General features: G+C 53.4%; 2 protein-coding genes across 2 annotated transcripts; both read right to left on the bottom strand.

The window, feature by feature from the left end:
- Positions 1-247: 247 nt before the first annotated feature.
- Positions 248-3,760, bottom strand: Psmb8 (proteasome 20S subunit beta 8). The gene is made up of 6 exons (XM_048348007.1): positions 3,624-3,760; positions 2,630-2,777; positions 2,164-2,275; positions 1,675-1,804; positions 975-1,179; positions 248-482 (listed from the first exon to the last, which is right to left on the bottom strand). Exons 1-6 carry the CDS (start codon positions 3,747-3,749, stop codon positions 385-387), a joined length of 819 nt encoding a protein of 272 aa, XP_048203964.1. The 5' UTR covers positions 3,750-3,760; the 3' UTR covers positions 248-384.
- Positions 3,761-5,109: 1,349 nt separating this feature from the next.
- Positions 5,110-13,540, bottom strand: Tap1 (transporter 1, ATP binding cassette subfamily B member). Its single transcript, XM_048349217.1, is given in 23 exon segments — positions 5,110-5,379; positions 5,382-5,547; positions 6,743-6,810; positions 7,000-7,023; positions 7,026-7,077; positions 7,079-7,162; positions 7,336-7,379; positions 7,382-7,484; positions 7,486-7,509; positions 8,315-8,503; positions 8,643-8,680; positions 8,683-8,769; positions 9,753-9,954; positions 10,346-10,443; positions 10,446-10,552; positions 12,092-12,164; positions 12,167-12,222; positions 12,338-12,452; positions 12,857-12,955; positions 12,958-13,033; positions 13,035-13,199; positions 13,202-13,300; positions 13,303-13,540. Coding segments are annotated over 23 exon segments (2,136 nt in total). The 5' UTR covers positions 13,432-13,540; the 3' UTR covers positions 5,110-5,341.
- Positions 13,541-14,005: the final 465 nt, after the last annotated feature.

Here is a 14,005-nt window from a genome sequence, read left to right as displayed (position 1 = left end):
AGCCTAGTGAAACCCTGTTTCTTAGGGTATTTGAGTCCTTTCTCAGGAAAAGACTCTTGATTTCCTGTCCCCTTCCCCACAGCAAAAAAGAAAGAAAGCCCCCACACAAGCCAACTCCATTCAGCCACAGCACAGAGGTGTTGTTAACCGTTTTCCTTTATTGTGGTAGGCATCCCCCACCTTCCCGGGGGTGGGGGGTGGGGGGGAAGTTCTTGGGGGGTGGGGGTGCACAATGAAATAGAGCAGAAATGATGAACTCGGCCCATCCACACTGGTCACCCAGCCGGTTCTCAATCTGTCTGGGGTGGGGCCTCTTCTCCTGGGTCTGTGTAGGCCCAGGTCCCTGAGTTGGCTCCACCCCCTGGAGGAGGCTCCGCCCAGCTCTCACTGCCATCGCTCATTGGCGTCCAAGTACTGGTGCATCAAGTCACTGACATCTGAACTTTCCACTTTCACCCAGCCATCTTCCTTCATATGGTACACTGTGGGGGTGAGCAAAGAGCACAGAGTCAGCTGGGCACCGCCTGTAATCCGAGCTACTCAGGAGGCTGAGATCTGAGGATTGTGGTTCAAAGCCAGCCCAGGAAGGAACATCCATGAGATTTGTCTCTCCAATGAATCACTAAAAAGCTGGACGTACAGCTGTGGCTCAAACGGTAGAGTGACAACCAATCTTGAATGAAAAAGCCAAACGAGACCACAAGGACTTAAGTTCAAATCTCAGGGACTAGTACCAAAAAATAAAACAGAGCACAGACTCACCTTTACCACCTCCATCTTATGCTAATGGGTTACACTGGTAAAAGCAACAGCACATGTGCACGTGCATGTGTCCCAAGCCATTATTACAAGGACTTTAGATGTCCTCCTGACTGTGAAACCTTCCTCTCGGCCATTCAGGCTCCACGGAGTCTCCCCAGCTGAATTCTCCCTCCCTTCTCCCAGGCCTGGTGGGGGGAGCTTTGGTCTCTTACTGTTGACAACGCCTCCAGAATAGCTGTCTCTGTGGGTGGCGTGAACAATAGCCCTCCGGCCAAGGTCATAGGCCTCCTCCGGACTCAGATCAGGCCGATAGCCACTGTCCAAGACCCCATAGGCATAAGTGTTCCCACTCCCAGTGGAGAACATATGTCCTGAGAGGCGAGACCCTTCTTGGTCCACGTAGTAGAGCCCTGGACCCTGTAAGGGAAGGAAGGTTCTGAGTTGGAGAGAGATGTGTTGGTAGCATAGAGATTCACGGGTGAGTCATAAAACACAGAGAGAGAAAAACGATGGGAGGAAAAACACAGTTGCAGTCATCTGCTTCAACCAAAGGGATCAAGAAGTCACAGTGGATGAGCTGGGGATATGGCCTAGTGGCAAGAGTGCTTGCCTCGTATGCATGAGGCCCTGGGTTCAATTCCCCAGCACCACATATACAGAAAATGGCCAGAAGTGGTGCTGTGGCTCAAGTGGCAGAGTGCTAGCCTTGAGCAAAAAGAAGCCAGGGACAGTGCTCAGGCCCCGAGTCCAAGCCCCAGGACAGGCCAAAAAAAAAAAAAAGAAGTCACAGTGGTTATACTGGGATGGGCCCACAGCTCTTCTTATGCACTGGATCTCATAGGGGTGGGAAGGGGGCATGAGAAGAGAGCTCTCATCCGTGCTTGGCCAGGCGTGGGCGTGGGGAGGACCCACCTTCTTGTCCCAGCCACAGATCATGCTGCCCATGGAGAGACCCATGCCCCGGTACTGACACATCATATTGGAGAGCAATTTGGAAGCAGCCGACACCGAGATGCGTTCGCCATTCCGCAGATAGTACAGCCTGGTGGAGGCAGGAAGAGAGAGGACTTGAACATGGCAGGAAGAGCACTGGGAAGGAATTGTTCTGATAGGACCTGAGGCTCTGAGGAAAGTTTAGGGTTTCAAGTAGCTAAACCACTTAAAGAAAACCCAGTAAAGAATACTGTCCCACCAGGGTTGATAGTGTCTATGCTCCATAATGGACAAATTCTTTAGCTCCTAGGCAGAAGCCAAAACTAAGACTTGGAAGGTTTCTGGTCATTTAAAGGCTATTCTGTTAAATGCGTCAGTAACATGAAGATGTGAGGGACAAAGGTGAGGAGCAGTGACTAGGACAATCCAACCAACAACTACTAGGCTGAGGAGAGTGGCCTGACTTACCTGCATTCCTTGGCCAACAGGCGCTCCCAGTACTGACAGTCCGCCGCACAGCCGGACATGGTGCCAAGCAGGTAAGGGTTAATCTCTATCACCTTGTTCACCCGCAAGGTGGCTGCAAGAAAAGGGTTTTTTGTTGTTGCTTCTGTGTGGTGTGTGTATATACTGGGACTTGGACTTGAACTCAGGACCTGTGCCTGTCCCCTTAGCGGTTTTCTTGTTTGTTTTTTACTATACCACTTGAGTCACACCTCCACTTCTGCCTTCTGGATAGTGAATTGAAAATAAGCATCTTGTGGGCTTTCCTACCCTAGCTGACTTTGAACTGCGATGCTCAGACCTCACTTCCTGGATAGCTAGGACTGTAGACATGTGCCCCCCCAGTGCAAGAAGAGTTTTGAGGGTGGAATAATGGCCCCATGGCTACCCCCCTTGTTCACCTGCTCAGTCCTGGGATGCACACACTCACCAATGTAACTCCCAGCCGAGGCCCGGGAGTCCACTGCCACAATCACCCCGTGCTGGAACTTGAAGGCAAGCGTGGTTGTCCCATGAGCCATCGCGATCCGAACATGGCTTTCTCCATCCCCATCCAGAGACTTCAGGAATTCGGTGGGCTAGTGCAAGAGAAGAGAGGGAAGGGATGATGAGTGATCCTGCCGCAGGCAACTCCAGAAAAGGGTTTTAAAGAATATACAGGTGCCCAGAGTTTCCACCCACTAACAAATGGAAGTTAATAATCAATAATGATGAATTAATAATTAGTAATCTCCAGAAGGAAATCATTTGGGAAGAGAAAAGGAAAGCGCGCGTGCATCCTTTTCCAGCAGGGCAGAAATGGACGTCTTGCTGGGCTCCAAGGGCTCACACCTGTGAAGCAGCCTTGAGCAGTGCCCAGGAGCACCCAGCCTGAGTTCTAGCTCCGGAACCAGAAGAAAAATAAAAGGAGCAAGTGGGGAGAGAGAGAGAGAGAGACATAGACAGAGACAGAGAGAGACAGACAGAGGTAGAGAGACAGAGAGAGAAGGACAGAGAGGTGGGGAGGAAAGAAAGAAGGTCTTAAGGACTTTAAGAATTTTTTTAACCCGTAATTCCCTTTAATTCTCACGAAACCTGTTTTATTAACATATCTCATTTTGCAGAAGAGGCCTGGAGACCTAGTCAGCGAGAGTCTGGTTCTGGGACAGGCGATCGCCACTTGCTGAGGCCTGGCGCGCCGCCAGCGTTCATAGCTCTTTCAAGATACTGTACAGCTCCTGCGCCCCTTGACAGATACACGGGGGGGGGGGGAGTCCCCCCCCACCTCCAACTCTGCCCCAACCTGCCCTACCTCTCAGCCCCCCTTCCCCACGTGGGCTCCTCCCTGGCCGGCTTCTGGACTGAGGGACAGCGCTTCCCTCCATCCCCAGGACAGCCTGGTGCAGACCCTCTTTTCCGCGCGCCCACCCCTCCGCAGCCCTCACCTGCGTCCCCCGGGGGAGGGCGAGCTCGGGAGCGCGCACGGAGAAGCTGTAGTGCCCCAGGTCCGAGCGATGCCTGCTTTCCCCACGCTGCCCTCGGGGGGCTCCGCACACGTCCAGTAACGCCATGATCGTTCGGAGATTCGTGGGCTCCCCGAGGAGGAGGAAGTGAAAGCGAAAGCCCAGCTCCGAGGGGAGGGAACCGGGCGTCTCCCACGGCCCCGGCCCCTCTGAGGAGAGGCCGGTGGGTTTCTGAAGCAGGGGTGCCATCCTGGGCAGGGGGAGGCGGGGGAGGCGGGTGGGGGAGGCGGGTGGGGTGCCGTCCTGGGGGCGGTGGGCGGTGGGTAGGTGATGGATCGTCCAAGGCGATCGCAAGCCGCAGAGAGAAGGCGCCCGTGGGGTCGCCTCACCTGAACCAGAAAGGCTGGAGGTCAGCCAGAGGCGGCAGGCGGCTCCCTGCGGCCTCCAGCTGGGGACCGGCACGGTGTCCCAAGGGCGTTCTTTCTTTATTTTTAAATCAAGGCGGTCAGGGACAGCTGGGGGGTCGGGTCTGCGTCTTTAGGGACAGGTCTGGGGCAACTAGAAAAGAATCAATCGCGAGCGTGGAGGAAGGAGCCAAGGGCAGGCCAAGATCTCTGCAGCTTCCCATCGGGACCTTGGGAGGATCCTGCTGCTCCTACGGTCACTCGAACCCGCAGCCCTCCGGCGCCCTCCGCGCCCGCCCGCTCTTCCCCCCACGGGCCGGCGGGCTGGGCGGAGCCGCCGCTCTGCGGAATTCCCCCCAACCCCGCCCCTCTCGCGCCCCGTGCCCGCCTCTTCTGCTCAGCAACTGCTGACGTCACCACCCCTGCCCCTCCTCCATGGCAGGGATTGGCCGGATACTCTGCCCTACTTGCCCAGGTGGTGTGGTTTGGTTTGGTTTGGTTTGGGGGCGCGGGGGTGGGGGGGTTGAGGGAGAGTTTAAACGAACGAGATGTGGAAGCGTGACTGGCTACCAGGCCGTCCACCTTCCACCGTCCACTGCCAGAGGCTGGGGCTCTCAGGCGCAGCCGTCGGCTCCCTGGGGCGGGATGCGCGGTGAGACACAGCGAGCCCTTTGGGGGTGTCAGGAAACAGGGGACACCACCGTGCAAAACACCATTTTTATTATAAATATTAAGAACCTACAGGGTGTGCCTTTGGTCATGTTAAAAAGCAGTTGGTCTTCCCTTTCTGTACATTCTCTGTTTTGTCCACAATGTCACCCCTAAGCATCTACCAGTTACACTAAGGCATTTGAAATTCTGCTTGTCTTTCCTGGAAGTCCTACGGAGTCAAAAGAGCACTGGTGGCTGACGCCTGCCATCCTCCTATTCAGGAGACTGGAGATGGGAGGAACCCGGTTTAAAGCCACTCCAGGGAAGAAAAGGGCATGAAACTCTTACTTCCAGTTAACCAGGAAAAAAAAAAATCAATTCCCCCCCCCCCCAAAAAAAAAAGAAAGAAAAGGCCAAACCCAGAGCTCAAGGACCTGAGTTCAAGCCGTAGTACTGGCAGGAAAATGGGGAGGAGTAGGCGGAACACTTAGGGAGGAAGTAATACTAGCTGCCAAACGTTTGAAACACCATCTAGGGAGGTGCATTGGGGCAACTCCTCCTAACAACAGCTGCCTGCCCTGCAGGCCCATCACAGAGAGCAGAGGAAAAGGGAGGGAAAGGCAGGGTGCAGGCTCAAAATGTCTTTCACTCTGGAGCAGCCGCAGAAGCCTGCACCATGGCCAGTAGAGCCCCCTCTTGCTCATGAGCTGCTGGTGGGATCCCTGCTCGTGGATAGTGCCTCCTTTCAGAAAAAGGATGTAGTCAGCCTGCTCCACCAAACTGAGATTCTGGGTGATGAGCAGCACCGAGCGAGAGTGCCGTGAAGAGCTTTTATACAGGAGCTGCTGCACCTGAGGAGAGACACACACACTGCTAGTGCAAATGGATAAAATGGGTGCCGCAAATGGGATAAAATTCGGAGTCCTAGCCAGGTGCTGGTGGCTCATGCCTGTAATCCTAGCTACCCAGGAGATCTGAGGACTGAGGTTTGAAACTATCCTGGGCAGATAAGTCTGAGAGACTCTTATTCCAATTCATCACCAAAAATGGAGATGTGGCCAGCCTTGAGCAAAAAAAAGCTGAGGAACAGCACTCAGGCCCTGAGTTCAAGCCCTCTTACACACACACACACACACACACACACACACGTGTTTGAAGTCCTATGGTGAAGCTCGTAAGAGAAGAATGAAGGGTGCTGACTAGTTTCTCCTCTCTACCTGTGTACTGGAAATTTTTATAGTAGAACTTAAGAAACTCTAGTTTAATGGTAAAGTATATGTGCATTGAAGTCAGGTAGATCTGAATTGGGGTCCAGAATGTACTAATCAACCTTTGTGTGACCCTGAGTAGGTGATACAACCTCCTTTTAGTCTCCATACGGTCATCCACACTGTAAGGATATTGATGCCCATCCCACTAAGTCTCTCGATGCATAAATTGAGTTACACAGGACATGCAAAGGGCCTAGAAGCAGGTCAAACACATAGTACAAACTTGATTAATATTATTAGGATAGCATTTTCTTTATGTTTGGCCTTAAGAGATTCAGTGTTTATAGACAGTGAATAGGTACTAAAAAGTCTAAGCATGTTGATATAACTTGATAAAGGAGATAAGATGCAATGAGACCTCGCATTAAAAATACAGCTCTTTGGGGGCGTGGTGGCATACACCCGAGTCTTCCTGAGTAGCTACTCAGGAAGTGGAGATTAGGAGAATCAACTTTCAAGGCCAACCCAAGCATAACGTGAAGGAGGGAGCATATACTGGGGGAGGGGATCTTTTCCAAGGCACTATCTGAAAAATAACTAAAGCAAAAAGCTGCGGTGTGGCTCAGGAGGTAAAGCACCTTCCTAGCAAGCTCAAAGTACTGAGTCAAGTCTCAGTACTGCTAAAAGAGATGAGTGTCTCACCTGTAACCGGCTGTTTGCATCCGGGCACTGGTGGCATCATCCAGGATGAGTTACACATGGTTTTCCGGATCAATGCTCGAGCCAAGGCCACTGCCTGCCGCTGCCCTCCTGACAGCTGGCCCCCCATCCTCACCTGCGTCTGCAGAGACAGGCACCCGGTGAGAGCCGTACAGGGACGTGTGCACACATGGATATTGAATTCTGATCCAGGCAACAAGAGAAGGGAGGGAATTCTGGGAAGGTCAATCTAACTCTTCAATGTGAAGATAAAGAAGCCACAAGAGCAAGATCTTACACTTCAAATGGATGCCTTGGGACAGGAAGAACTCTCAGTAAAGGCAAGATAATTGGGTTCTCAGTAGAGATGTCTAGAAGGGAGACAATCAGTACCCGTGTCATAACCCTGAGGAGTCTACAGATGAAATGATGGGCTCCGGACTCCATGGCAGCAGCCGTGATTTCCTCAATAGGAAGGTTTCTTCAGCAGGCCATAAGCAATATTTTCTCGCACACTTCTTCCGAACAGCCGTGGCTCTTGTCCCACGGCAGCCACCTGACACGAAATATGACGAAGCGTCATGGAATGAAGCCCTCAGGAGAATGGTGCTCCAGTGAGCGCCGTCTCAGCCACGCCTCCCTCTCCTCTCTCCCCATCCTCTCCCCATTCTCTCTGGGCATGCGCATTCGCTGCTCCTCCCCTCCTTGCATGCCACCTGCCTTGCTTACTTGTCGGTGCAGGTAGCGATGCTCATATTGGGAAAGGGCTTCTCATCCAGCAGCACCTGTCCCCCGCTGGGCTGGTACAGGTTCTGCAGCAGGGCGAGCACCGTGCTCTTCCCGGACCCATTGGGTCCCACCAGCGCCGTCACCTCCCCAAGGACGCAGGGTGAATGTCAGTCCCTGGGAGTTAGAGAATCAACCAGTAAGAGGAGATTAGAGCGCTTGACCTTGAAAGTATCCTTGTGTCATTACACACTGTTTCTCTTTTTCCAGAGGAAAATGGAGGCAAATGGGGAAATAGAGCCATTCCCTGCTGCACAGATTTCTGGGATGATTCCTCCCCAAGGAGAAGATGGAAAGAAGATGTGGCAAAGACAAGCAGGAAGCAAAGCATGACTCCACCATACACACAGAAGGCTTTTACCAGGAAGTGGGAGAAAAAAGTCACAAAAGGAAAGAAAATGAGCCAAGCACCAGTCACACCTGTCATCCTAGCTACTTAGGAGGCAGAGATCCAAGGATCAAATATGAAGCCAGCCCAGGCAAGAAAGTCTGTGGGCATCTTATCTCAATTAACCAGCAAAAAGCTAGAAGTGGAATTTGTGACTCAACAGTAGAGTGCTAAACTTGACACAAAAAGCTCAGGGACAGCGTCCAGGACCAGAGTTCAAACCTGGCAAAAGGAAGGAAGGGAGGGAAGGAAGGAGGGAGGGAGGGAAGGAGGGAGGGAGGGAGGAAAGGAGGGAGGGAAGGCAGGAGGGGGAAGAAGGAAGGTAGGAAGGAAGGAAAAGAAGGATTGCCAAACAGACTTCACCATGGCAATTCTTGGATGAATGGCGGGGGGGGGGGTGACTTCTAAGACAAATCATGCTACTCATTGCATTTGAGAGGTTAGGAAGGACTAGGGTTTGGTGCTAAGGAAGCTGAAAGCTGGAAGAAAGTTTAGGATGGGGATGAGTGGGATATTGGGGCTGGTAGGCTGTACCTGCAGCACTGGGACATCTGGACAGCTTGAATAAGCAAAGGAGACATCTTGGAACTGGACAAGGCCGTTAATGTTTAAGGGAGTCAACAAACCACTGGGTAGGCAGCGAGGGGTCCGGTCCAAGTACTCAAATATTCCTTCTGAGGCGCTCACAGCCTTGTAGACCTCAGGGTAGCAAATCAGCAGCGCCTGGAAGAGCAAAATAATAATGCAAGTCAGGTGGGGAGACCCAACCTGCTGGGCAGCATTTATGATGTGAGAGCAAATGGCAGGCAGCAGAGGAACAGGTTAGAGATAACACTGCCCAGTGAAATTGGAAGGACCTCACCTCAACAGCTCTGGTGAACTGGGCCTGGTAGAGAACAATGTGACGAGGTTCCCACTGCTTAGAGCCCCTCTTGTCACCAACTTCCCACCGATGTATAGAATGCCCACCTTCAGCAGCATCCTGAGATCTGTGGAGAGACCACGGTGAAAGGTGGCAGAAGAGTCAGAGGGACATAGGGGGCAGCGTGGTTACCATAGAGATGTAAAGTCCCCTTCCCCATTTTTTGTTGGTTGAGGGGCTTGAACTCGGGGCCTGGGCACTGTCCCTGAGCTTTTTCACCCAAGGCTAGCATAGCACTCTACCACTTTGAGTCACTTCCAGTTTTCTGGTGGTTATTTGGAGGTAAGAGTTTCACAGACTTTCCTGCCCAGGCTGGCTTTTGAAGTTAATCCTCAGATCTCAGCCTCCCGAGTAGCTAGGATTACAGGCACAAGCCACCAGCGTCCCTTTCTCCATAAAAACAGTAGAGGATCAAGCACTAGAAAGGAAAAATGAGCCATAAAGACCCACAAGGTGTAATTCACATGACCTTTGGAAGGTCACCGAATCATATCTTCATCACCATCAGCATTGTCACTCTGTTTAGAGAGCATTTTTCTCTTTACCAAAGGCTTTCATAATATGTTATTAGCTCATACTCATATTAATAGCCTCTGTGAGAGAAATTCTATCATTCCTTTTTTTTTAATGAGCAACAATCTCAGAAAACGTATTTCTGTCTTAGTTTTCTTTCGACTACATTGCAGATGCCTTCCTTCCTCCATCACATCCACACAGTACTAGGACGAAGCAGATACGGGTGTGAATGTTTATGGTTCTCTGAGCTTCCCCAGAGAGACAAAAGTAGTCTCCTAGGACTGGGAGACATAGCATCCCTCTAATATACAGATGTGGGATCACATGTACTTACAGTGAAAGGAAAGGGCCTGGTATCCCTACAAAGAGTGAGCGGGCTAGGACGGAGAAGAGTCACTGATCATCAGGTTGCTAGGATAAAAGCATGGAACCACCATTCCCCAGTGGCAGAGAAATAGAACACAGGGTTGGGAACTGGAACAGAGTCAAGGCATCCCTTAGGGACCAAAGAGTTAGGCATTCATCTCCAGATACTCACACTGGTAGACCAGAAGTTGGCTACTTAGCCCAGGGCCTCCTTCTGGCTGAGTGTCTTCAGTTCTTGCAACTTATTCCTAAACTTCTGGGCCTCTCCCTCCTCATTGGCAAAGCTCCGCACTGTAGGCATAGCTGACAGAACCTCAATGGCTACCTGGCTTGCCTCTGCCAGAAATTTCAACTTCTGTACTTGCAGTGACTGTGGAGACAGAAACAACAGATGTCACCTGGAGCTCGCTACCCATAAGAAGCATTAATATTCAGGTTTGAAATTAAAGACAGGAAAACAGGTGTACAAGAGGAAAAAAAAGAGCATGTCTATATTACCAGTCTCTAAAGTGAGGTAAGGAAGAGAAAAATGGCTCTGGATTAGTTGGTGATCATTTGCTAAGGCTAGGCTGTGGACCTGAAGTTCAGAGACAGCATGGAGATGGAATGGTAGGCAGTCTGAGAACATCACAGGGACAGGAAGCACCAGGGGGATGGACAGGGCATGAGGAAAGTCATGCTGAAAAGATTCAGAGAGGGACTGAGTCTGAGTCTGGAGATGAAGGTCCATGGGGGGGGGGGATCCCACTCTTTATACATACCTTGTACAGATCTCCTATCTTCTCAGGCAGAAGGACAAGCAGAGGCAGGAAGACCAACGTGACCACAGTGAGGGACAGTGACCCCCAGAGCATGAACCCAAGAGACACAGCCCTCTTGCCAGGTACCACATCAGTAGGCTCAGTCTGCTGCCCAGAGACTCACACATGTTGGATGTGTCATCTGTTACCCGAGATGTGTGATGGTACCTGCCAGGATTGGGGAGAAGAGAGTTGAGTGAATGAGACAGGGTCAGAGCTATAACAGGAACCAATAAAGAGACAGGGGTCCAGGGCAGGGGTGTCAACATGGTGTTCTAACAAGGTTGGGGATACAAGGTCAGGCGTTTGGGGAGGTATGGAACCCTCGATGCTGGAAAAATGAAGCTGGGCACTAGTGGCTCACATCCATAATCCTACCTAGTCAGAAGGCTGGGATCTGAGGATCATGGTTCAAAGCCAACCCAGGTAGAAAAGTCCATGTGAATCTTATCTCCAATAAACTACTGTGAAAAAGTCAGAAGTAGCGCTGAGGCTCAAGTGGTTAGAGCTCTGGCCTTGAACAAAAGAAGCTCAGAGATAACACCCAGGCCCTGGGTTCAAGCCCAGGACCAGCAAAAAAAAAAAAATTATTAGAGAAGAAAACCCTGGCCCATCGGGCTAGGGATACGGGCCTAGTGGCAAGAGTGCTTGCCTTGTTACATGAAGCCCTGGTTCGATTCCCCAGCACCACATATATAGAAAATGGCCAGAAGTGGCGCTGTGGCTCAAGTGGCAGAGTGCTAGCCTTGAGCAAAAAGAAGCCAGGGACAGTGGTCAGGCCCTGAGTCCAAGGCCCAGGACTGGCAAAAAAAAAAAAAAAAAAACAGAAAACCCTGGCCCAAATCTTCATTTTTAATTATAAAGAAGTTGACACACATGCAAATTTGCATTTCTCAGGAGGTTTTCTGTTCCTAAGGAACTTGCATATTCCATGCAGGTCATAAAGCAGACATGGCTGCCATGAGGGAAAAGTCTAGGAAAGGTCTAGGAGTCCACACTAAGCACCGTGATGAGCACCAAGTGCTGAGGTCTAGCTCCAAGTTTGTCTCTAGCCATACATAACTGGGCAAGTTTCAGCATCGAGGATCTAGACCTTGGTTTCCTCCTTGTAAATGAAGACGCTTCATGTCATAATCTCAACTGTACAGGTTTGAAATTCCGTCATTTTAATCTAAGGACAAAATCTACTCCCATGTGTCCCTAGACATAAAGAAGACTTATGGAGCTTAGATTTATGGGAAATTCTCAATGAAATACTAGATTTCTCTGGAGATAAAGGGGACAATATTTGCTCCTGAGACAGAATAACAATAAGAAATAATTACAATTGTGTATGTGTGTAAGAAAAGAAAGGGGAGTGGATAGGAGTGATAAGTCAAAGAGCCGCTATGAGCTGAGAACCACTGTGCCTGCTGATAATCTGAGCTAGTAAGGTGATTAAGACCTGAGGATCACAGTTCATGAAACTCTTCCTCTCCAGTTACTCACTAAAATGCAAGACCTAGCGGTGTGGCTCCAGGGGGTAGATCATGGAGTGAAAAAGCCAAGGATCAGTGCCCAGATCCTGAGTTTCAAGCCCCATTACCAACACACACACACACACACTCACAGAGAGAGAGAGAGAGAGAGAGAGAGAGAGAGAGAGAGAGAGAGAGAGAGAGAGACAGAAGATATACAGAAGCATGATGAAAATATTTCATATGAAACCTGTTTGGTTCTGCTCAAAAAACTCAGTCCTCCTGGCGCAGGACAGCTTCAAACACGTTCCCGTGAATGCGCAGTGCGCACGACCCATGGTGCTGTTATAGATTCCGTCACCTACGAACTCCAGCACAGCACTGGGACGGCGGAAGGGTCGGAGAGGAGGGTCAGTGTGCTCCAGGGACAGCGAGAAGGTCCCCAATGTCGACCCCCGCCCCTTTCCCTAGGGCTCCCCATTCTTATCATCCAGACCTGGCTATGGTGAGCACGGACATGAGAGTTACATTTCTGGTGAAGGCAGAGGCTGTCCGGTCTCTCTGACCCCAGTCGGTCAGGCGGCCGGTGAAGAACGGAATGGCCATCTCCCTGGGAAGAGTGAGACATGACGCTTGTCAGTTACACTGCCCGAGCAAGCCAGCTCCAGTCTGTCCCGCCTGCCCCTCTTCCCTCGCCATTGTCCCAGAGGGCAGTGGTGGAAAGAACACACCGACTCCACGGTCTTAAAGCTGTGTGGGCAAGGGCGGAGATCATGGGAGATCAAGGCGTCAGAAACCCTCCTTGTTGGACATGGGTCGGTTCGGCAACAGAGGAGGACTTGGCCCCAGCAGCCCCGTCCAGCCTTGACCCCTGACAGCGTTCCAGTCCCAGGTTCGATCCTACACTCGGGATTCAGGCCAGGCTGGCTCCTCGGACCCGCATTATCTCTCTCTCTCTCCGAGCAACGCCACCACGAGCCCCCTGCTCCGTCCCCTCGGCCCCCACCCCAGCTACCGAGACTGGAGAGGAGGAACAGGGCCAGAACCAGCGGGACGCGGCGTTTCTCCGGGGCCAGGAAGCCGAGAAGCCGGCGCACGGAGTTCCCGGGCCCCCAGCAGCGCCGGGCGCCCACAGACCCCCGAGCTTGTGCCACAGGGCGGCCGCGGGCAGAGCGGCCACGTAGCCCAAGGACGAAGGCGTCTGGGCGGCTGGCCCAGTGCACAGCCCGGGCTCCGTGGGCGCCGCCGACGGCGCCCCACGAGCCCAGCTCTCGGAACAATGCAAGTCCCGGCAGGGCCAGGCCCAGCGCCGCCGCCAAGGGCTGCAAGGCGGCCGGCCACCGCGGACGGCCGCGCCTGCGCCCTCGCGGGGGGCCGTCGCCTTCAGCACCCCGCGGACCCCCCAGCCAGAGCGCAGCCAGCGGCTCAGGCCCACCGCCCAGAGCTGCAGCAGCGGCCCCGCCGTGGCACCAGCCGGGAGACCACGCCGGGCAGCGCGGGCCGGAGCAGCCCCCAGTCGGCGAGCAGCAGCAGCGCGGCCCCGACCCACGCGGGAAGGGTCGGGGGGCCGCCGGCGCCCGCGCCCTCCATGGGAGTGCGGGAGCGGCGGCCCGGCTGGACGGCGGCCTCGGGATGCCGCCCGCGCCCAGCGCGGCCGCGATCGCGAGCTCGGGGGCGTGGGGAGTCCCGGGAGCGCGTGATGCTGGCGGCGCGGGACGGGAAGCGCAGCCTTTAGGGGAAAGGGAAATTGAAAGCGGCCCGCACCAACCTGGGGCCCCCGCCCCGTCCCCGCCCCAGCGACGCGCCCGACCGCGCGGGCCCGCGGCGACCCGCTCCCACCCTGCGGGGGCCACGGAGACCCGCCCCACCTAGAGAGGGGCCGCGGCGACCCGCCCCGATTATACGGGGGCCACGGAGACCCGCCGCAGCTATGTGGGAGGGGGCACAGAGACTCGGCCCCATTCTGGTGGGGGCCACAGCGATCGGCCCCATCATGGGGGGGAGTGATGCGCCCCGAATATGTGGGGGACACAATACGATGAAATTGCCCCCCCCAGCGAGCCGCCGCGACTCTATGGGGGGCCACAGAGACCCGTCCCACCTATCTGGGGGCCACGGTGCCGCGCCCCGATTGTAGCTGGGGGCCGGCCGTGGCTCCCACCGC

Source organism: Perognathus longimembris, chromosome 6, assembly GCF_023159225.1.
Source record: "Perognathus longimembris pacificus isolate PPM17 chromosome 6, ASM2315922v1, whole genome shotgun sequence".
Lineage (NCBI taxonomy): Eukaryota > Metazoa > Chordata > Mammalia > Rodentia > Heteromyidae > Perognathus > Perognathus longimembris.
Note: the sequence above shows the minus strand (reverse complement) of the source record. Positions and strands in the feature narration are given on the sequence as shown.

What these genes read in the sequence shown, in the direction of transcription:
- Psmb8 (XM_048348007.1), bottom strand. Translation starts at nt 3,749, where the DNA reads ATGGCGTTACTGGACGTGTGCGGAGCCCCCCGAGGGCAGCGTGGGGAA. An exon ending in CTCGGCTGGGAGTTACATTG is followed by an intron (nt 2,276 to 2,629) that starts GTGAGTGTGTGC and finishes CTTTTCTTGCAG; the next exon opens with CCACCTTGCGGGTGAACAAG. An exon ending in TTCTGGAGGCGTTGTCAACA is followed by an intron (nt 483 to 974) that starts GTAAGAGACCAA and finishes TCACCCCCACAG; the next exon opens with TGTACCATATGAAGGAAGAT.